The sequence below is a fragment of the Oncorhynchus mykiss genome, chromosome 13 (assembly GCF_013265735.2).
Source record: "Oncorhynchus mykiss isolate Arlee chromosome 13, USDA_OmykA_1.1, whole genome shotgun sequence".
Lineage (NCBI taxonomy): Eukaryota > Metazoa > Chordata > Actinopteri > Salmoniformes > Salmonidae > Oncorhynchus > Oncorhynchus mykiss.
This window is the reverse complement of record NC_048577.1, coordinates 50,142,876-50,166,886: the sequence shown is the minus strand read 5'-3', so window position 1 is coordinate 50,166,886 and position 24,011 is coordinate 50,142,876. Positions and strand designations below refer to the sequence as shown.

At 46.8% G+C, this 24,011-nt stretch overlaps 1 protein-coding gene across 1 annotated transcript in view; it reads right to left on the bottom strand.

Moving 5' to 3' along the window:
* LOC110486711 (acid-sensing ion channel 2) overlaps positions 1-14,507 on the bottom strand; it is a 448,053-nt gene extending 433,546 nt beyond the window's left edge. The window contains exons 1-2 of the mRNA XM_021558500.2: positions 14,188-14,507; positions 12,946-13,566 (exon numbers count right to left, since the gene is read on the bottom strand). Of these exons, the coding sequence (XP_021414175.1) occupies positions 12,946-13,521 (576 nt within the window). The 5' untranslated portion in view covers positions 13,522-13,566; positions 14,188-14,507. The remainder of the gene's footprint in view (positions 1-12,945; positions 13,567-14,187) is intronic.
* Between the last annotated feature and the right edge of the window lie 9,504 nt (positions 14,508-24,011).

Genomic DNA, 24,011 nt, shown 5'->3' with positions numbered 1-24,011 from the left:
TTACCACCTAGTCCTCTCTCTCCCTGCAGGCTTTACCACCTAGTCCATCTCTCTCTCTCTACCTGCAGACTTTACCACCTAGTCCTCTCTCTCTCCCCCCCTGCTGGCTTTACCACCTAGTCCATCTCTCTCTCTCTCTCCCTGCTGGCTTTACCACCTAGTCCATCTCTCTCTCCCTGCAGGCTTTACCACTTAGTCCTCTCTCTCTCTCCCTGCAGGCTTTACCACCTAGTCCATCTCTCTCCCTGCAGGCTTTACCACCTAGTCCATCTCTCTCTCTCTCTCCCTACAGGCTTTACCACCTAGTCCATCTCTCTCTCTCTCTCTCTCCCTGCAGGCTTTACCACCTAGTCCATCTCTCTCTCCCTGTAGGCTTTACCATCTAGTCCATCTCTCTCTCTCTCTCCCTACAGGCTTTACCACCTAGTCCATCTCTCTCTCTCTCTCTCTGCTGGCTTTAGCACCTAGTCCATCTCTCTCTCTCTCTCCCTACAGGCTTTACTACCTAGTCCATCTCTCTCTCTCTCCATCTCTCCCTGCTGGCTTTACCACCTAGTCCATCTCTCTCTCTCTCCATCTCTCCCTGCTGGCTTTACCACCTAGTCCATCTCTCTCTCTCTCTCTCTCTCTCTCTCTCTGCCGGCTTTACCACCTAGTCCATCTCTCTCTCTCTCTCCCTGCAGGCTTTACCACCTAGTCATCTCTCTCTCCCTCCCTGCAGGCTTTACCACCTAGTCCATCTCTCTCTCTCTCTCCCTGCTGGCTTTACCACCTAGTCCATCTCTCTCTCTCTCTCCCTGCTGGCTTTACCACCTAGTCCATCTCTCTCTCCCTGCAGGCTTTACCACCTAGTCCATCTCTCTCTCTCTCTCTCTCCCTGCAGGCTTTACCACCTAGTCCATCTCTCTCTCTCTCTCCCTGCAGGCTTTACCACCTAGTCCATCTCTCTCTCTCTCCCTCTGCAGGCTTTACCACCTAGTCCATCTCTCTCCCTCTCCCTCTGCAGGCTTTACCAAATAGTCCATCTCTCTCTCTCTCTCTCCCTGCAGGCTTTACCACCTAGTCCATCTCTCTCTCTCTCCCTCTGCAGGCTTTACCACCTAGTCCATCTCTCTCTCTCTCCCTCTGCAGGCTTTACCACCTAGTCCATCTCTCTCTCTCTCCCTCTGCAGGCTTTACCACCTAGTCCATCTCTCTCTCTCTCCCTCTGCAGGCTTTACCACCTAGTCCATCTCTCTCTCTCTCCCTCTGCAGGCTTTACCACCTAGTCCATCTCTCTCTCTCTCCCTCTGCAGGCTTTACCACCTAGTCCATCTCTCTCTCTCTCCCTCTGCAGGCTTTACCACCTAGTCCATCTCTCTCTCTCTCCCTCTGCAGGCTTTACCACCTAGTCCATCTCTCTCTCTCTCCCTCTGCAGGCTTTACCACCTAGTCCATCTCTCTCTCTCTCTCCCTCTGCAGGCTTTACCACCTAGTCCATCTCTCTCTCCCTGCAGGCTTTACCACCTAGTCCATCTCTTTCTCTCTCTCTCCCTGCAGGCTTTACCACCTAGTCCATCTCTTTCTCTCTCTCTCCCTGCTGGATTTACCACCTAGTCCATCTCTCTCTCTCTCCCTGCAGGCTTTACCACCTAGTCCATCTCTCTCTCTCCCTGCAGGCTTTACCACCTAGTCCTCTCTCTCTCTCTCCCTGCAGGCTTTACCACCTAGTTCTAGTTCTCTCCCTCTCTCCCTCTCTCCCTCCCTCCCTCCCTCCCTGCTGGCTTTACCACCTAGTCCATATCTCTCCCTCTCTCCCTGCAGGCTTTACCACCTAGTCCATCTCTCTCTCCCTGCAGGCTTTACCACCTAGTCCATGTCTCTCTCCCTGCAGGCTTTACCACCTAGTCCATCTCTTTCTCTCTCTCCCTGCAGGCTTTACCACCTAGTCCATCTCTCTCTCTCTCCCTGCAGGAATTAAAACTTAGTCCATCTCTCTCCCTCTCACTGCAGGCTTTACCAACTAGTCCAGCTCTCTCTCTCTCTCCATCTCTCCCTGCTGGCTTTACCACCTAGTCCATCTCTCTCTCTCTCTCTCTGCTGGCTTTAGCACCTAGTCCATCTCTCTCTCCCTGCAGGCTTTACTACCTACTCCAGCTCTCTCTCGCTCTCCCTGCAGGCTTGACCACCTAGTCCATCTCTCTCTCCCTCCCTGCAGGCTTTACCACCTAGTCCATCTCTCTCTCTCTCCCAGCAGGCTTCACCACCTAGTCCATCTCTCTCTCCCTGCAGGCTTTACCACCTAGTCCATCTCTCTCTCCCTGCAGGCTTTACCACCTAGTCCATCTCTCTCTCTCTCTCCCTGCTGGCTTTACCACCTAGTCCATCTCTCTCTCTCTCTCCCTGCAGGCTTTACCACCTAGTCCATCTCTCTCTCCCTGCAGGCTTTACCACATAGTCCAGCTCTCTCTCTCTCCCTGCAGGCTTTACCACCTAGTCCAGCTCTCTCTCCCTCCCTGCAGGCTTTACCACCTAGTCCAGCTCTCTCTCTCTCAAAGCAGGCTTTACCACCTAGTCCAGCTCTCTCTCTCTCCCTGCTGGCTTTACCACCTAGTCCAGCTCTCTCTCTCTCTCCCTGCAGGCTTTACCATCTAGTCCAGCTCTCTCTCTCTCCCTGCTGGCTTTACCTCCTAGTCCAGCTCTCTCCCCCCCCCCCCCCCCCCATCTCTCCCTGCAGGCTTTACCACCTAGTCCAGCTCTCTCTCCCTGCAGGCTTTACCATATCTCTCTCTATCTCCCCATTTCTCCATGCCTTGACATCCCCTTTTCTCTCACCCTCTTTACTGACTGACTGGGGCTCCATCACGTTCTCTTTTTCGCTCACGTCCCTCCGTCTTCACTGACTCAAGTGCTCCTCTTCTCTCTCGAAAAGCGCACCACTGTCCAGAGACCACCATAATTCACATTATCCACACTATTGCAGTGTCTTTTAAATAAACAGCAGGGCATGCACATTTCAAGTCAGGCCTCACCCCAGGTTTATTCTGCTGAACAGGTTGCTTTCCTGTCTCTGGGGTGTTTTAGAGGGGCGGACCAGGGAGAGTGCGTTAGCAGTGGTTCCCGTGCCCTTTAACAGACTGAGCCGTGCCCTGTAGGGAGTGTAAAATGGCTTCGTAGTGGCACATTAACGACGAATGGACCCATTCACATTAAGGATGTAATATGATGCATGGGGATTTCAAATGGAGTGAAATGCACAATTGTAAAACAAATCAAATGTTTAGTGAGAGGAAACATAATGTAGCCTACCCCCCTACTTGTTGGTGTTCTGTGCCGCTCTGATGGTGGGACATTTTTACATTTTAGTAATTTAGCAGACACTTATCCAGAGCGTCTAGGGTTAAGTGTCTTGCTCAAGGGAACATCGACACATTTTTCAGTCGGCTTAGAGATTCGAATCAGCGACCTTTTGGTTACTGGCCAACACTCTTAACCTCTGGGCAATCTGACACCCAATAAACTTATGGATATATCCCTTCATAGGGATCAAGGTTAAACACAGACACAACAATGTAGACACAGGAAATTGGCCATGTAGCTAGACTAATCTATTACAACCAGCTAGTCAGATGAGGCCACAGGTTGTGTAGTGCATAAATGTGATGCTGAAAATACACCATTGTGGTTGTAATCCTTGGCCAGGCTGGGTCAGATGTATTGCTAATTAACGTCTGTTATACAGAGCCCCTAGTCTGGCTGCTATCATCAGGCCATGCTGGCTGGCTCTCATTAAGGTTGAGTGTGTGATAGGGCCCACGCTGGCATCAATCTTAGGGGATGCTACTGTAGAACTGTCACATTGAGCTGCATTCAGTCTGGCAGACACTGATGTAGTCTGTCACTGTAATCAATCAGTGTTTAATCAGGGCTGTAATAATCACACAGGGGGAGCATTACATAACACAATCAGAATCACATTCACACATTATGAACACATAAACACACAGACCTTTACAGTTAATTACACACACACACAGCTCCAGCCTCACATATAGGCTACACAGACTTTTCAAATATTCAAATGTATTTACATTTAGAATCTGACGCTCACACAAATGCAATCTGTATTCACATGTGTAAATACATTTCAAATGTACACAAATACACATTGACACTATGAATAGAATGGAAAAACACATTTGTGCTTTCTCTTTTGTGTGGTATTCTATTCTGTTCCAGTTCCATCCGTCACATCACACTGACGCCCATGTTCCCACAATCCTCCCTGCGGTCATTCATCACAATGTCACTCAAACTCTGGTCCCTGTTGTGTCATGGTAATGCTCCAGTGTCTGTGTGTTTCTATTTCTGTGAATCTTTTTGCCTTGGTAGAAGGATTTTTTTTTTCTGACAAAGGAAGGGGGAGAGTGGAAAGAGAAAGAGAGAGAGACCAAGGAAACAGGCAGTGGGCAGAGATGACAGTGCATTCTCTTGTAGACTGTCAACATGATTCAGATTCAGAGTGTTTAACAGTCACATGTACAGGGTTGCAGGTGTGATTGCAGGGTACAATGAAAATCTTTGGCTCCAAGCTCCAACATTCTCCCTGACACAGGTCAACTGAGAGTCACAAGATAAGAATAACTCAAAAGCCACTGAGAGTATATTACTCGCTAAAGTTCAGTCTCTGGAAAATAAAGTAGACAAGCTCAGGGCGAGGATCTCCTTCCAGAGAGACATCAGGGAGTGTAACATACTCTGTTTCATGGAATCATGGCTCTCTCCGGATATACTGTCCCCGTCCATACAGCCAGCTGGGTTCTCAGTACATCGCGCAGACAGGAATAAAGAACTCTCCGGGAAGAAGAAAGGCAGGGTTGTATGTTTCATGATTAACTACACACGGTGTGATTGTGATAATGTACAGAAACTCAAGTCCTTTTGTTCATCCGACCTAGAATACCTCAGAATCAAATGCCGACCGTATTACCTCCCAAGATAATTCTCTTCGGTTATAGTCACAGCCAAACTGGAACCCACATATCCTGAGGCCACATTTATAGTAGCTGGGGATTTTAAAAAAGCAAATTTGAGGAAAACACTTCCAAAGTTCTATCAACACATTGACTGTAGCACTCGCGCTGCTAAAACACGCAGCTCAGCCTGTCTGTCATATTTCAGTTTCATTTTCCATTGAGAAGATTTTAGTTTCTCTTTCGCCAGCCCTATACAACTTCAACCTAAAACCATTTACATAGTCAATAAGGTTCCGAGGTGGTTCCTCAGGCATACAACCATCCTGCAACACTGCTAAAGGCCCACGCACCTTATGACCAAACACTAAGTCATTTGGGCTAAACCCTGTGCTTTCCTGCACTACTTCACGAGCAGCTAGTAACAGCCAAGGTAACCCAATCTGCAGACAGTTCTGTACAGTATGCACGAAGCAAGGATTTTAAAGTTTGATGAAAACGTTCCAAAGCTCCCTGTCTCTGGGCATGGAACACAGTAGACTTGTCGTGTTTAACTTTAAGCTGTTTGAGAACCTGAGCAAATAAATGGGAGGTAAAGTTAGACCCCAGATCTGACTGGATGATTTTTGGAATCCCAAATGTTGAAATAAATTGAGTTAACGCTTTAACTACTGATTTTGAAGGAAAAAGCTGCCGGATATCTAGTTGCTTGACACATAACAGTTAATAAGTAGCTATGACCTGACTTGGACCTTGGTAAAGGCCCCAACACAATCGATAATAAGATGCTCAAAAGGTTGCCCTACGGCTGGTATTGGATACAAAGGTGCTGGCTTTACAACCTGGTTTGGCTTGCTTGTGCGCTGACACGTATCACAAGTTTTAATAAACTGAGCTACATCCCGCTTTAAACGTGGCCAGAAAAAAATAACGAAGTATGCGATCAGAAGTTTTACGAACACCCATATGACCTGCCACATCACCATGTGATGTTTGCAACACTTTATTTCACAAAGTAGTAGGTACAACTATTTGAAAGACTGGTTCTCCTAGACCCTGATCATAGAGTGGAACCCATTTCCTGATCAAGAAGAAAATAACACTGAGCACTATTCCTCACCACTGAATCAGGAACAACTTTATCAAACAGATCAGCCAAGGTAGTATCGGCCTTTTGCTCAGCCATCAATGAATCTCTAGAACTAGTCAACTGTTCTGTCTGGAGTTTGACTGGCAACTCAAGACTTTCTGGATAACTCGCAATCTCCTTACGAGAGGCCACGCGGGTAACCGCACAAACTGGAAATACCTCAGGAGACATACAGTTTTGATCCGGAGATTCCCTTGCAGGTGACACTGAAGGTTGCTTCTTACAGATGTTTAGTTTGCTATCTGCCCACACCTTACTACCTGCCAAGTAATTCCCCCAAAATCATGTGGACTCCCTCTACTGGCAACTGGGGTCTAACCCCAACATCTACATCACCCTCTACCAGACCACATTTTAGGGTAACTTCATGTAAAGGACAAGAGAATGGAACTAAACCCATACCACATACCATTACACAACTGCCAGTATCAGACTCTTTAGAGAACGGCAAAACAGATTCCAGAATAAAATAATCTAAAGCTCCAGTGTCTCTTAAGATCTTGATTGAAACATTTTGGTTGCCATCTACCAGGGACACTACACCATCTGAAATAAAGGCTGAAAAATCACAGTGGGAAGACTGAGAATCAAACTCAACGAGTGGCTGAAAAAGCTCACCCTGGTGGTCAGAGGCTGTAACAGGCGCTGCCGTCACAGCAGGTTTAACCTTGACCTTACTTTTTTTTATTTAAGCAGAGGACAATCTTTCCTCCAATGTCCTTCAACTAAATAGTAGCGGCAGGAATTAGCATTAACCGGTGCTTTAAGTTCTCCAGACCCAAACTTCTGCTGAGGCCTTTGGAAAGAAGCTCCAAAAAAAGGTGACCTACTATTCCTAGGAGTAAAGTTATTTTTAATGGTACATGTCACGGTTTGACTCAAAATGGCTTTTATGTATTAGCCTGTACTCATCTGCAAGGATTGCTGCATCATTTGGAGACTTAACTTTACGTTCATTCATGTATGTAGCAACCTGGTCAGACACAGAATTTTTTAACTGTTCTAACACAATCAAATTAGACAGACCCTCAAAAATACTAACTTCAGAAGCTGTACACCAACGATTAAATGCAGAAGTCAAATCACGAACAAACTCAGAATAGGTTTGTGAATCTAACTTTTTCCTGTAACGAAAACGTTGACGATATGCCTCTGGCACAAGCTCGTAGACCTTCAGAACTGCTGATTTAACTTTAGCAAAAATGTTACTGTCAGCTACACTGTCAGCAAATCCTCACGTGCTTTACCTGTAAGTACACATTGCAACAACATAGTCATGTCCAAATCTGACCAAGCTCTAGCTTCCGCAATACGCTCAAATAAAGCAAAGTATGTGTCTGGATCTGACTCATCAAATTTAGGCAACAAACAAAGACTCTGTGTAACATCAAACTGTGTTAGTCCTTCTGGTCTATTAGCATTTCTCAATCGCTCTCTCTCTAACTGCATTTGCAACAGCTCCTTCTGCTGCTCAAAAGTTAATGAAGGGCTAGACTGAAAACTTGCACCCTCACTACTACGACCCCAAAAAACACCCATTTCTCTAAGACCCTGCTTTAATCTAGTTTTAACAGTCTCTTTAAAAAAAAATCCAACCATCTCAATCTGATAATGTTCAGCAATTTCAATTAACTGCTCCTTAGTACACACCTTTAAGGCTACCTCTGAAGGAGCTTGAACAAAACTACTCAGAATGGAAGACATTTTCCTCAACCAATACAACTATTACAAATGCTCCAAAAAAAACACAACTCACCTGCTGTCAGTCTGGGTTCAAGGACAGGAGCCACACCCCACTATCCTCCAAAAACCACTAACTAACTGGCCCTGGTCTTCTTGCAGTCACATGTGGTGGGGTTTTATGCACACAAAACCAGTGGAGTGGAAAAGACAACCAGAAACTGGCTGCCCAGGTGACTCCAATCACTAACGACCCTCCTCTGCCTGCAGGAGGAACTGCCCCCTGCACTGCAGAGGAGGACCCGTGACACTCCATTTTGCTCATACTTCCCTATAGGCAGAAACTCAAACAGGAAGTACCCGTGCTAAGGTCTATTCAATGCTTCAAGATTGTTTTGATCACGCGGACTGGGATATGTTCCGGGTAGCCTCTGAGAATAACATTGATGTATACACTGACACGGTGACTGAGTTCATCAGGAAGTGTATAGCAGATGTTGTTCCCACTGTAACCATTAAAACCTACCCAAATCAGAAATCGTGGATAGATGGCAGCATTCGCGCAAAACTGAAAGCGCAGACCACTGCATTTAACCATGTCAAGGTGACTGGGAAAATGGTTGAATACAAACAGAGTAGTTATTCCCTCCGTAAGGCAATCAAACAGGCCGAACGTCAGTACAGAGACAAAGTGGGGTCGCAATTCAATGGCTCAGAGACAAGACGTAAGTGGCCGGGTCTACAGACAATCACAGATTACAAAGGGAAAATCAGCCCGTTGCGGACACTGACGTCTTCCTCCTGGACAAGCTAAACACCTTCTTTGCCCGCTTTGAGGATAACACAGTGCCACCTGACACGGCACGCTCCCAAGGACTGTGGTCTCTCCTTCTCTGTGGCTGACGTGAGTAAGACATTTCAACTTGTTAACCCTTCTTAAGGCTGCTGGGCCAGACGGCCTCCTTAGCTGCGTCCTCAGAGCATGCGTAGACCAGCTGGCTAGAGTGTTTACGGATATATTCAATCTCTCCCTATCCCAGACTGCTGTCCCCACTTGCTTCAAGATGTCCACCATTGATCCTGTACCCAAGAAAGCAAAGGTAACTGAACTACATGACTATCGCCCCGTAACTCTCCCTTCTATCATCATGAAGTGCTTTGAGGGGCTAGTTAAGATTAATTTCACCTCTAATTTACACGACACCCTAGACCCACTTCAATTTGCATACATACCCAATAGATCCAGACAATGCAATCACCATCGCACTGCACACTGCCCTATCCCGCCCCCAGGTGGTGAAGGTAGGAAACAGCACCTCCACATTGCTGATCCTCATCAAAGGGGCCCCACAAGGGTGCGTGCTCAGCTCCCTCCTGTAATCCCTTTTCACCCATGACTGCGTGGCCACGCATGCCTCCAACTCAATCATCAAGTTTGCAAAAGACACAGCATTTGTAGGCCTGATTACCAACAATGACGAGACAGCCTACAGAGAGGAGGTGAGGGCCCTGTCAGAGTGGTGCGAGGAAAATAACTTCTCCCTCAACGTCAACAAAACGCAGTGGAGAAGGTGAAAAGCTTCAAGTTCCTCAGCGTACACATCACAACGATCTGAAATGGTCCAGCCACACAGACAGTGTGGTGAAGAAGGCGCAACAGCATCTCTTCAACCTCAGGAAGCTGAAGAAATTTGGCTTGGTCCCTAAGACCCTCACAAAGTTTTACAGATGCACAATTGAGAGCATCCTGTCGGGCTGTATCACCGCCTGGTACGGTAACTGCACTGCCCGCAACCGCAGGGCTCTCCAGAGGGTGGTGCGGTCTGCCCGACGCATCACCGGGGGCACACGGCCTGCCCTCCAGCACACCTACAGCACCCGATGTCACAGGAAGGCCAAAAAGATCATCAAGGACATCAACTACCCGAGCCACGGCCTGTTCATCCCGCTACCATCCAGAAGGCGAAAGTGCATCAATGCTGGGACCGAGAGACTGAAAAACAACTTCTATCTCAAGGCCATCAGACTAGCCGGCCATCACTAGCCGGCAACCACTCTTTTACTCAACCCTGCACATTAGAGGCTGCTGCCCAATATGCATAGACATGTAATCACTGGCCACTTTAATAATGGAACACTAGTCACCTTAATAATGTTTACATCCTGCCTTACTCAATTCATAGGTATATACTGAATTCTATTCTTCTGTACATTAGTCAATGCCACTCCGACATTGTTTGTCCAAATATTTCTATACAGTACCTGTCAAAAGTTTGGACACACCTATTTATTCAAGGTTTTTGCTTTATTTTGACCTTTTTCTACATTGTAGAATAATAGTGAAGACATCAAAACTTTGAAATACCACATATGGAATCATGTCGTAACTAAAAAAGTGTTAAACAAATCAAAATATTTTTCCACGATGACCCAACACACCTCCAGGCTGTGTAAGGGCTATTTGACCAAGAACGAGAGTGATGGAGTGCTGCATCAGATGACCTGGCCTCCACAATCACCTTAACCCAATTGAGATGGTTTGGGATGATTTGGACTGCAGAGTCAAAGAAAAGTAGCCAACAAGTGCTCAGCATATATGGGAACTCCTTCAAGACTGTGCAAGGCTGTCATCAAGGCAAAGGGTGGCTACTTTGAAGAAACTCAAATATAAAATATATTTTGATTTGTTTAACACTTTTTTGGTTACTACATGATTCCATATGTGTTATTTTATAGTTTTGATGTCTTCACTATTAATCTACAATGTAAACAACAGTAAAAATAAAGAAAAACCCTAGAGTAGGTGTGTCCTAACTTTTGACCGGTACTGGTTTTCTTAACTCCATTATTTTACTTTAGATTTGTATGTATTGTTGTGAACTGTTAGATATTACTCCACTGTTGGGAGCTAGGAACACAAGCATTTCGCTAAATCCGCAGTAGCATCTGCTAAATATGTGTATGTAACCAATGCAACTTGATTTGAAGAAACGTCACTAGTACATAAATCACTACAGGGACTAGCAAGTTTGACTACAGAGCATTCTTAGGTCAATATTTACACCCAAAGATCCAACAGAGTTAACAGGAAATTACATATTTTCCAAACAGAGATTCCCAAAAGATTACTAGGTTACAGATTCACCATTGAAGAATGACTAATTCCTGACAGAATTATAAATGAGTCACTGAGACCACCCCAATAATATCAGGGAAGCTATTACATTACACATCACTGTTGCCTTGCCAGTTGGTCTTTGTGCAGTGACAGTGAGTGTGTCCCGAGATGAAAAACCAAGATATGAATCCATCTGTGACTACAAAACTGGGCGACCTGGAAGCCTCAACTCAGACGATCTACAAGCTGCCAGTATGCTAGTTTAGACAGAGATATTCTCCTTTAATGACAAGAATGATTACACTACTCAAAGGGAAGCTCATCAAAGCAGATCAGAGCCTAAAGGTATGTCTACAGCAGGGCCTGTGTGTGTGCTACAGCTCTATGGCTACAAGACAAAAAGCACTGAGGAAAACTCATTAGCAGCAACCTGTACATATACTACAGCCTGTACATGGTCTGGAGAACTTGTGGGCTACAAACTGTAGCTGGGCAAGAGCTGTAACTGGGCAAGAGCTGTAACTGGGCAAGAGCTGTAACCGAGCAACAAGAGCTATAACTGGGCAAGAGCTGTAACTGGGCAAGAGCTGCAACTGGGCAAGAGCTGTAACTGGGCAAGAGCTGTAACTGGGCAACAAGAGCTATAACTGGGCAAGAGCTGTAACTGGGCAAGAGCTGTAACTGGGCAAGAGCTGTAACTGGGCAAGAGCTGTAACTGGGCAAGAGCTGTAACCGAGCAACAAGAGCTATAACTGGGCAAGAGCTGTAACCGGGCAAGAGCTGTAACCGGGCAAGAGCTGTAACCGGGCAAGAGCTGTAACTGGGCAAGAGCTGTAACTGGGCAAGAGCTGTAACCGGGCAAGAGCTGTAACCGAGCAACAAGAGCTATAACTGGGCAAGAGCTGTAACTGGGAAAGAGCTGTAACTGGGCAAGAGCTGTAACCGGGCAAGAGCTGTAACTGGGCAAGAGCTGTAACTGGGCAAGAGCTGTAACTGGGCAAGAGCTGTAACTGGGCAAGCGCTGTAACCGGGCAAGAGCTGTAACCGAGCAACAAGAGCTATAACTGGGCCACAAAAGCTGTAACTGGCCAACTAGACCTGTATGTGGAAAAGAGCAGTAACTGGTCAACAAGAGCTGTTACTGGTCAACAAGAGCTGTCCCTGGGCAACTAGAGATGTCCCTGGGCAACTAGAGATGTACGTGGACAAGAGCTGTAACTGGGCAACTAGACCTGTATGTGGACAAGAGCTGTAACTGGGCAACTAGACCTGTATGTGGACAAGAGCTGTAACTGGGCAACAACAGCTGTAACTGGGCAACAACAGCTGTAAGTGGGCAACAACAGCCGTAACTGGGCAACAACAGCTGTAACTGGCCAACAAGAGATGTAACTGGCCAACTAGAGCTGTATGTGGACAAGAGAAATAACTGGGCAACAACAGCTGTAACTGGGCAACAACAGCTGTAACTGGGTAACAAGAGCAGTAACTGGGCAACAACAGTTGTAACTGGCCAACTAGAGTTGTAACTGGGCAACAACAGCTGTAACTGGGTAACAAGAGCTGTCATTCCATGAAATCTGAAATTATATCACGTGTTCAGCCAAAGACAAACTACTTTTTCCATATTTATGGGGACTATCAAGAGACCTGTAGAACAGACTGTCAAAACCCCAAGAGCTATCCTGTGGATGAAATAAAGATAACAATAGCAGGACAGCTGCAGAGTGTGTGTTTGCAGTACACAATCACTAAAAAACTACCTGTAGATGGAAGTACAAAAATATCAAGAGAAATACACAGCAGGGGACCCAGTGCACAGTAGCATCGGAGGAAACGGCATCAGCTACCAACATACATCAAGTCAACTCAGAGGGAAAAAAACCTCTACCGGTCTTTGAAAACTTGTAGACCATATCACAGAACACACATTAACACTTGACAGACAAAACCTTCTGAGTGAGAGACTCAACTGCGCTGCAGTAGCGGCAGATCTGACCCGTGCCAGACCTGAGCAAAGACAGGGAGACTATGAGTAGACTTACGATTTTGAAGTCTTTATGGCTGCACTCCTGGCCTTGGTATCGGCAGTAGAGCATCATCTCCTTAAGGTCATGGCCCACCCTCTCGGTGAACTCACGCATGCTGAAGGGCTTGGGCCTGTAGGCGGTGAAGTTGGCCTTGTCTGTGAGGAAGGCCATGACATGGGGCTCGGCCAGCTGGGGCTCAGGGATCCTCAGGTGGACGTCCAGCAGGGCCAGCAGCTCCCCAGCGTGGTACAGGTCATTGCGGGACAGGCGGCTGAAGCGGTAGGCGTTGAGGTTGCACACGGTGACGGCAGGGAACACCAAGCTGCCCGACATCACGGCATCCACGCTCGTCACATGGGGGTAGGAGAGGAAGTAGGCCAGGCGCTCAGCACTCTCCAGGGCCAGGAGGCCCAGGCAGGCCAGCAGAGCGGCGGCCCAGAGCAGGCGGCGAGGTGTTGGCCGGCCGTAGGGGAAGATGAAGCGCAGGCCGTGGAGCGTGCTGGTGTGGGAGAAGGCCTGCCAGGAGGACGGGTGCTGACTGGAACTCTCATGGCTCCCCTCACTGCCACAACTCTCCTTTAGATCCATCATGACCCCTCCGGTCCCACAGCCAAGGACGCCCCAATACACAGACACCTACAGACACACACACACATACACAGAGAGAGAGAAAGAGAGGCAATGCAATGAGAGCCCTGAACTACCACCTAGAAAAGGAACACAATCACACGTTCAGTTCACACAGAGAAAGAGAGAAAGAGGAGAGGGGCATACACACCTGCAGCACAGAAAGAGTGACAAACAGAGACACAGAACAAAATAAAGCAACCCAGAGAGTTAAGCCAAAGACAGACCTACAGACAGAGAGAGAGGAAGAGCACGAGGCAGAGACCTTCACAACCCCCAAGTCCTTACTCCAGATAGAAAAGAGAGCGTGAAGAATAGAAAGATGCACCCCCAGGGCATCCCTTCCTTCCGCGCCTCCACTCTTTCTCTGTCCCTAGTTACTCTGGATGCCAGCCTCTCTGTGCCTGAAACCTCCCCCCTCCACTCCTCCAATATCCCCCCGCCCTCTCTCCTTCTCTTAGGGACCGTTTTTGTTGTCAGGATCCCAGAGGTAAGTCCACTGTGACAGAGTGAGAGAGTCATTTAAGCCACGAGCCAATCAAAGCCACATCTGTGTATTCAGTGTCCCCACTTCACACACACACTCAACTCTCTGGATCTCCCTGTGCGACTAATGACAAGCCTAAGCACCTCTTGTTCAGCCTAGCGAGATGACATCCAGCCTGTGTGTGAGTGTGTGTGCACGTGAGAGAGAAAGGGAGAGAAGGGGAGAGAGGGGGGGAAGGGAGGGATGGAGATAGAGCCGCTGATGATCAGCGCCGCCAGTTTGTCGCGCATGCCGATCCAAAGTCCTCCCGTTCTCCTCTGGCCAGACGCATCCGCTGATTCCGCTCTCCCTCCGCTTCCCAGCTCATCCATGGAGCCAGTGAACAACAGTGGAGCCAGAAGAGATGCACACGCTTACGCACGCTCGCGCAGAGAGAGAGAGAGAGAGAGGATAGAGCACACACAAACACACTCCTCCTCTCCACAGTGAAGTCTCTTATTGAATCTGCTTCTGTTTTTCTTTCCCTCTTGCTCTCATTTTTCTTTTCCGCCCGCCTGTTTTCACATCCCCCATCTCACCACTAACCGACTGACGGATGGATGCAGGACGCAGATTGTCAGGGAGAGGGGTGGTGGTCAGATTGTCAGGGAAAGGTGGAGGAGAGAGATCACACATGAGGAGTGGTGGTTAGGGAAAGGTGGAGGAGAGAGATCACGCATGAGGAGTGGGGTGGTTAGGGAAAGGTGGAGGAGAGAGATCACGCATGAGGAGTGGGGGAGAGGGGTGGTTAGGGAAAGGTGGAGGAGAGAGATCACACATGAGGAGTGGTGGAGAGGGATGGTTAGGGAAAGGTGGAGGAGAGGGATCACGCATGAGGAGTGGTGGGGAGGGGTGGTTAGGGAAAGGTGGAGGAGAGGGATCACGCATGAGGAGTGGTGGGGAGGGGTGGTTAGGGAAAGGTGGAGGAGAGAGATCACGCATGAGGAGTGGTGGAGAGGGGTGATTAGGGAAAGGTGGAGGAGAGGGATCACACATGAGGAGTGGTGGAGAGGGATGGTTAGGGAAAGGTGGAAGAGAGGGATCACACATGAGGAGTGGTGGAGAGGGGTGGTTAGGGAAAGGTGGAGGAGAGGGATCACACATGAGGAGTGGTGGAGAGGGATGGTTAGGGAAAGGTGGAGGAGAGGGATCACACATGAGGAGTGGTGGAGAGGGGTGGTTAGGGAAAGGTGGAGGAGAGGGATCACGCATGAGGAGTGGTGGAGAGGGGTGGTTAGGGAAAGGTGGAGGAGAGAGATCACACATGAGGAGTGGTGGAGAGGGATGGTTAGGGAAAGGTGGAGGAGAGAGATCACGCATGAGGAGTGGTGGAGACGGGTGGTTAGGGAAAGGTGGAGGAGAGGGATCACGCATGAGGAGTGGTGGAGAGGGGTGGTTAGGGAAAGGTGGAGGAGAGAGATCACGCATGAGGAGTGGTGGAGAGGGGTGATTAGGGAAAGGTGGAGGAGAGAGATCACGCATGAGGAGTGGTGGAGAGGGGTGATTAGGGAAAGGTGGAGGAGAGAGATCACACATGAGGAGTGGTGGAGAGGGATGGTTAGGGAAAGGTGGAGGAGAGAGATCACGCATGAGGAGTGGTGGAGACGGGTGGTTAGGGAAAGGTGGAGGAGAGGGATCACGCATGAGGAGTGGTGGAGAGGGGTGGTTAGGGAAAGGTGGAGGAGAGAGATCACGCATGAAGAGTGGTGGAGAGGGGTGGTTAGGGAAAGGTGGAGGAGAGAGATCACACATGAGGAGTGGTGGAGAGGGATGGTTAGGGAAAGGTGGAGGAGAGGGATCACACATGAGGAGTGGTGGAGATGGGTGGAGAGAGACAGAAGGAGGGGGGGGCAAGGACAGGGGAAGCAGGAGAAAGACAGTCTCCACTCCCCCACTGTTAACAAACACTGCATTTTGTGCCCAGCAGGCAAGGATTGCAGAGATATCACACAGAGAGAAGTAACGCAGAGACATAACCCCACATGTGTGTGTTCTGTGTATCCCTGTGTATGTGTGTTAGTGTGAGTGAGATATATCACAAAGAGTCTGTATAAGATAACTTGTGTGTTGAAGCTACATTTGACCCAGAGATATGTAACAGTGTGTGTCGGTAGAGGGGGTGGCAGGGGTATAGCGTGGAGAGAGCAGGGCTGCATGTGCCAAGTAATACAAGGAGACAAGGGGAGACCGAGGGGGACTGAGAAGAGAAAGGAGTGTGGCTATGTGTGCAAAAAGAGAAGAAGAGATGATCGAGGGAGAGGAAGAGCATAGTAAATGGAGAGGGCTACAAATTTGATGAAATAGAAACAGACATGGAGTTAGGAGCTTTGGAGTGGTGAGAGCATGTATGGTGCTAGCCAATAAGAAGATGATTATAAACTGGCTGGTTTGAGCCCTGAATGCTGATTGGTTGACAGCCGTGGTATATCAGACCATATACCACGGGTATGACAAAAAATGTATTACATTGGAAACCAGTTTATAATAGCAATAAGGCACCTCAGAGTTTTTTTGTATATGGCCAATATACCACGGCTAAGGGCCGTATCCAGGCACTCCACGTTGTATCGTGAATAAGAACAGCCCTTAGCCGTGGCATATTGGCCAAAAACGACACCCCCTTAGGCCTTATTTCTTAAATATAGTCCTCTACACAGGGCCGGTTCCAGGCATAAGCAACATAAGCAGGTTTTGGGAACTCAGTTGGTGTCTCATCTGACTGATGAGAATCAGAATAGTAAAAGTTTGAAACTTGGTCGTGCATCATCAGTTTCTCTCTTGTTTTGTCAGTCACTGAGAGTCACACAATTAGCAATGTAAGCTAACAATTTTTACATTTTAATGTCCATAGTGACTTACAGTTAGTGCATTCACATTAAGTTAGCTAGGTGGGACAACCACATATCACAGTCATAGTAGGTACAGTTTTCTCAATAAAGTAGCTGTCAGAAAAGTCAGAGCTTGTGAGGGGGAAAAAAAGTCAAGTGCCAGTGTTAGTTCATGAAAGTGTTTTTGTTGTTGTTGATGTTTTCAGAAGATGGGCAGGGAATCTGCTGTCCTAGGATGGCCAGGGAATCTGCGGTCCTAGGATGGCCAGGGAATCTGCTGTCCTAGGATGGCCAGGGAATCTGCGGTCCTAGGATGGCCAGGGAATCTGCGGTCCTAGGATGGCCAGGGAATCTGCGGTCCTAGGATGGCCAGGGAATCTGCGGTCCTAGGATGGCCAGGGAATCTGCTGTCCTAGGATGGCCAGGGAATCTGCGGTCCTAGGATGGCCAGGGAATCTGCTGTCCTAGGATGGCCAGGGAATCTGCTGTCCTAGGATGGGCAGGGAATCTGCTGTTCTAGGATGGGCAGGGAATCTGCTGTCCTAGCTTCAGGGGAAGCTGGTTCAACTATTGGGGTGCCAGGACAGAGGGGAGTTTGGACTGGGCTAAGGGGGAGCTGCCCTACCACAGGGGTGGGAGGTCCAAGAGACCAGAGGTGACAGAACAGAGTACAACGGGTTGGGGTGTAGGGTTTGAACATAAGCCTGAAGGTAGGGAGGGGCAGTTACTCTAGTTGCTCCATAGGCAAGTACCATGGTCTTCAAATGGAAGCTTCATATGGAAGCCAGTGGAGAGTGTGAAGGAACGGGGTGACATGGGAGAACTTTTTAGATTGGTAAGTTAGTCTAGTCAGTTATCATGTCCAAATACCGACCGGGCACGCATTCCCAGGGGCCTTGACCTCCAGGTCCAGACCTCCAGACCTCCCCATTGATTTTGTTAGTCACGTTCACTCAGATATCATTAACATGGCATAAGTCATGGCTGAAAACATTTTCTCTAGACCCCATGGCAAAATGTGTAGAACTGCAGAAAACTTGCATTAAAACGGCAACATTTTCTCTAGACCCCATGGCAAAATGTGTAGAACTGCAGAAAACTTGCATTAAAACGGCAACATTTTCTCTAGACCCCATGGCAAAATGTGTAGAACTGCAGAAAACTTGCATTAAAACGGCAACATTTTCTCTAGACCCCATGGCAAAATGTGTAGAACTGCAGGAAATGTACTTTAAAACATACATTTCTCTCTCCACCGTCAAGAGGGGGGCCACTGAAATGTAATGTAACATTGTAAGCAATGTAACATTCACAGTTTTAATATCTCCATTTTCCTGTTGCCCTCCCACTAAACTAACTAGCCTACTGCGTACATGATCACTATATGGGTGGACAAGGAAGCATTCAATTATCTTTATCTAGAAATCAATAGTCTGTTCAAATATATAGACTAGGCTATAAAATGTGAGAGAGCATGGCAAAACTGGCCAACCCCTGAATGCTACAGCAGCAGCATGGTTTGTGAACAATGTAGTTGGCGCCAGAGCTAATTTTGACCAATGGGTCGGCAATTTAGATATCCATTGGCTGTAGGATAGACTTTTGCTCTTCATTTCTGAACAGAAAAATGAGGACTTGCTTGTAGACCACCCCAGGCCTGAATTAGCCTAGTTTGACTAGATTTGGTTTGTAAATCTGGGAATGAGGCAGCAGTCATTTAGACAGAGATATTAGAGACACACTTAGCATATTATATACTAATAAAAGCCGAAGGCATTTTATCCAAATTAACGTCTATAGAGACATACCCAAAAGTTGTGATTGTGGTGTGCTTGTTGCAGATTCCTTCCAGCTCTTAACTCTTTCCCTATTGAGAATAAACTTTGCATCCCTCTTTCTTTTTAAACACATCGGTTTTTAAATATACATTTAAGCTCTTTAGGCCTATGCAGCGAAAGTGGTTCAGCGCGTGGCAAATGATGGGTTTTCACACTTGAACCACAAATGACAGGGGCAGTTACTGTAGTCATTATCTTTGCCTGAACAGAGCATCCTTGAACAACACAACTTGCATGCCTGTGTGATTCATTCTCTTTCATGGTAAGTTTGAGTTATTTTACCATATAATAGGTTACCACTAGGACTTTTTTTGCCTATTTACTACAGATACCTGGAAGATTGACCTACCTTTGCACTAGTGCTTTGATGATCGATCCTTGCGTGGAGCATAAAGTGAGTCAAATTCTTTATCAGTAGTCGGTCCCATCACCCCTTGTGGGGTCTGTGTCAGTAACCACTGTCTGTGTCAGTTTCTATCCAACCATTTCATGCGGATGAATTACCTGACGTTTGATGGAAACATGACATTCCAGTACAATTTTAGAAATGCCAACAATGTTCGTTCATGTTGGGATCTTTTTGTGTAGGTAAAATTAATTATGCGAATAATGTCAGTGGAAGTGCCTTTATGAGCAAATATTGATATAATAACTATCATATAGTTATATAACTTTGAGTGAAGTGATGATACACTATATATACACATTAAAGTATGTGGACACCCCTTCAAATGAGTGGATTCGGCTATTTCAGCCCCACACCATTGCTGAAAGGTGTATAAAAATCGAGCACACAGCCTTGCAATCTCCATAGACAAACATTGGCAGTAGAATGGCCTTACTGATGAGCTCAGTGACTTTCAACGTGGCACCGTCATAGGACGCTACCTTTCCAACAAGTCCATTCATCACATTTCTGCCCTGCTAGAGCTGCCCCTGTAAGTGCTGTTACTGTGAAGTGGAAACGGAGCAACAACAGCTCAGCTGCAAAGTGACAGACCACACAACAAGACCGGCGAGTGCTGAAGCACATAAAAATCATCTGTCCTCGGTTGCAACACTCACTTCAGAGCTCCAAACTGCCTCTGGAAGCAACATCAGCACAATAACTGTTCATGAAATGGGTTTCCATTGCCGAGCAGCCGCACATAAGCCTAAGATCACCATACACATGCCAAGCGTCGGCTGGAGTGGAGTAAAGCTTACCACAATTGGACTCTGGAGCAGTGGAAACACGTTCTCTGGAGTGATGAATAACGTTTCACCATCTGGCAGTCCAAAACACGAATCTGGGTTTGTCGGATGCCAGGAGAATACTACCTGCCCGAATGCAGTGCCAACTGTAAAGTTTGGTGGATGAGGAATAATGGTCTGGGGCTGTTTTCATGGTTCGGGCTAGGCCCCTTAGTTCCAGTGAAGGGAAATCTTAAAGCTACAGCATACAATGACATTCTAGACGATTCTATGCTTCCAACTTTGTGGCAACAGTTTGGGGAAGGGCCTATCCTGTTTCAGCATGACAATTACCCCGTGCATAAAACAAAACAGTTTGTCGACATCGGTGTGGAAGAACTTGACTGGCCTGCATAGAGCCCTGACCTCAACGACAATAAAAATGGCTTTGGAATTAATTGGAACTCCGACTGCGAGCCAGGCCTTATCGCCCAACCTCACTAATGCTGTTGTGGCTGAATGGAAGCAAGTTCCCGCAGCAGTGTTCCAGCTGATGAAACTGTGGGTTTGCACAACTGAAGAACTTCTGCACAAACTGTCAGAAACCGTCTCAGGGAAGTTCATCTGCGTGCTCATCGTCCTCACCAGGGTCTTGACCAGACTGCAGTTTGGCGTCATAACCGACTTCAGTGGGCAAATGCTCACCTTCGATGGCCACTGGCACGCTGGAGAAGTGTGCTCTACACAGATGAATCCGGTTAACTGTACCGGGCAGATGGCAGACATATGGGTGAGCAGTTTGCTGGTGTCAATGTTGTGAACAGAGTGCAGCATTGTGGCGGTGGGGTTATGGTATGGGTAGGCATAAGTAACACAATTGCATTTTATCGATGGCAATTTGACGTGACAAGATCCTGAGGCCCATTGTCGTCTGCCATTCATCCACCACCATCACCTCATGTTTCAGCATGATAATGCACGGCCCCTAGTCGCAAGGATCTGTGCACAATTATTGGAATCTGAAAATGTCCCAGTTCTTCAATAGCCTGCATACTCACCAGACATGTCACCCATTGAGCATGTGTGGGATGCTCTGGATCAACGTGTACGGCGGCGTGTTCCAGTTCACACCAATATCCAGCAACTCTGCACAGCCATTGAAGAGGAGTGGGACAACATTTCACAAGCCACAATCAACAGCCTGATCAACTCTATGTGATGGAGATGTTGCATGAGGCAAACGATGGTCACAACAGGCACTGACTGGTTTTCTGATACACACCCCTACCTTTAAAAAAAAAAGGTATCTTTGACCAACATATGCATATCTCTATTCCCAGTCATGTGAAATCCATAGATTAGAGCCTAATTAATTTACTTCAATTGACTGATTTCGGTATATGAACTGAAACTCAGTAAAATATTTGAAATGATTGAATGTTGCATTTATATTTTGTTCAGTGTAAAAATGTAAGTCTGTGAGCACTTAAGATACACATACAGCCTGACACACAAAGTGACACAAATATCAGTAGCGGACTAGCCATCTGGAATTTCAGGCAAATGCCAGTGGGCCTGCTTAACTGTAAAAATGATCATTCTCTTGCCTCAAGGGAAAAAATGTTCCAGTGTGTTAACAATGCCAAGGCCAATTTCTGGTCCCAGTCCGCCCCTGTATCAGTCAATCACATTTCCCTCAAATGAAATTTGCAGTGGTCCCAAACAGCTGTGGGGTTGCTGGCTCCTTAACGACTTAATTAAGCAAATCTCCCCTTTCCCATTGAAGTAATGAGCATAGTTTTACAGGGATTAGCCGTCTCCTGGGTAGGAGATAAGTCTTTATTATTTACCACCTTTTCTGTACTTAGCAAATGCATCTTGAGTGGATTCATTTTTCTCCATTTAGCCAACTACCAGGGATATTCTACAGGATGCAGCAGTAGTTTACTTACCCAAAGTCATATTCTAATGCAATTACATAGAACCAACCACTCAGCCAGGATATTGTAGTCTTCCTACAGTATGCAGTTAGATTTGTACTGCATAATGGAATTCATTTCATCCTCTTGCAGCTGTCTAACTCCTCACACTGGAAAGCGTTGACATCTACCTGAGGGTGTTCATAACCTGCCAATTTAGTGATGATAATATATTAAAAAGTTACTATCACACTATAATTTCACTCCCAAGTATCAAATGATTAATTTATTTGCTAGGTTGCGTTAGCTAGAGCTAGTCGGCTGTACTGGCGCTAAAAATTCTGTATTTTTCATCCTATAGCTTGTTCTCCATCTTTTTATTTAGTGAGCCATCATGAGTCACCCTGCAAATGACAGAAAGTTAACTTCCTTTTCCACCAGAGATAAAAGGCCTCCTCTACCCCAGGGTTCGAGTGAAAAGAAAACGACCACAGGGGAGAGTATTGTGTTGACATTTTATCAAATAATTAATGAAAGAGTCCCTGATACGCTTGTGGAGAATGAACAAGTAAGTTAATTACTCTTTCATAACATAATGGCTTAGGAAAAAGAATAAGCTCTTAGATGAAGATAATTAGGGAGTATTAAACATGGGGAGTGTGAGGGAGTAGGAGAGTGGCACTGGTTCAGTACTACAGCAGGGTTGGGGTGATGAAGATAAAGGGTGAATGTTTCAGCCAATGATAGATATCTATCTATATATTCTATATTACATACACAGTGCCTTCGGAAAGTATTCAGACCCCTTGACTTTTTCCACATTTTGTTATGTTACAGCCTTATTCTAAATGGTTTAAATTTGACCACATAATGACAAAGCAAAATCTGAAATATCACATTAGTACTTTGTTGAAGCACCTTTGGCAGTGATTACAGCCTCGAGTCTTCTTGGGTATGACGCAGCAAGCTCGGCACACCGGTATTTGGGGAGTTTCTCCCATTTTCTCTGCAGATCCTCAAGGTCTTTCAGGTTGGACGGGGAGTGTCCCTGCACAGCTATTTTCAGGTTTCTCCAGAGATATTCGATCAGGTTCACGTCCTGGCTCTCGCTGGGCCACTCAAGGACATTCAGAGACTTGTCCCGAAGCCACTCCTGCATTGTCTTGGCTGCGTACTTAGGGTCTTTGTCCTGTTGGAAGGTGAACCTGGGGCTGGGGCCTGAGGTCCTGAGCAGGTTTTCATTAAGGATCTTTTTTTACTCTGCATTCCCTCGATCCTGACTAGTCTCCCAGTCCCTGGTACTTAAAAACATCCCCACAGCATGATGCTGCCACCATCATGCTTCACTGTAAGGATGGTGCCAGGTTTCCTCCAGAAGTGACGCTTGGCATTCAGGCCAAAGAGTTCAATCTTAGTTTCATCAGACCAGATAATCTTGTTTCTCAAGGTCTGAGAGTCTTTAGGTGTCTTTTGGCAAACTCCAAGCGGGCTGTCATGTGCCTTTTACTGAGGAGTGGCTTCCGTCTGGCCACTCTACCATAAAACACCTGATTGGTTGAGTGCTGCATTGATGGTTGTCCTTCTGGAAAGTTCTCCCATCTCCACAGAGGAACTATGGAGCTCTGTCAGAGTGACCATCGGGTCTTGGTCACCTCCTTGTCTTGATGGTTCAGACTTTTTCCATTTAAGAATGATGGAAGTCACTGTGTTCTTGGGGACCTTCAATGCTGCAGAAATGTTTTGGTACCCTTCCCCAGATCTGTGCTTCGACACAATCCTTTCTCAGAGCTCAACGGACAATTCCTTTGACCTCATGGCTTGGTTTTGCTCTGACATGCACTGTCAACTGTGGGACCTTATAAAAGTCAGGTGTGTACCTTTCCACATCCTGTCCAATCAATTGAATTTGCCACAGGTGGAATCCAATTATGTTGCAGAAACATCAAGGGGTCTGAATACTTATGTAAATAAGGTATTTCAGTTTCAATTTGTAAACATTTCTAAAAACCTGTTTTCCACTTTGTCATTATAGGGTATTGTGTGTAGATTGATGCGGGGGGAAAAAAAGTAATTTGATACATTTTAGAACAAGGCTGTCTGAATACTTTCCGAATGCACTGAACAAAAACAAAACGCAACATGTAAAGTGTTGGTCCCAAATTTCATAAGC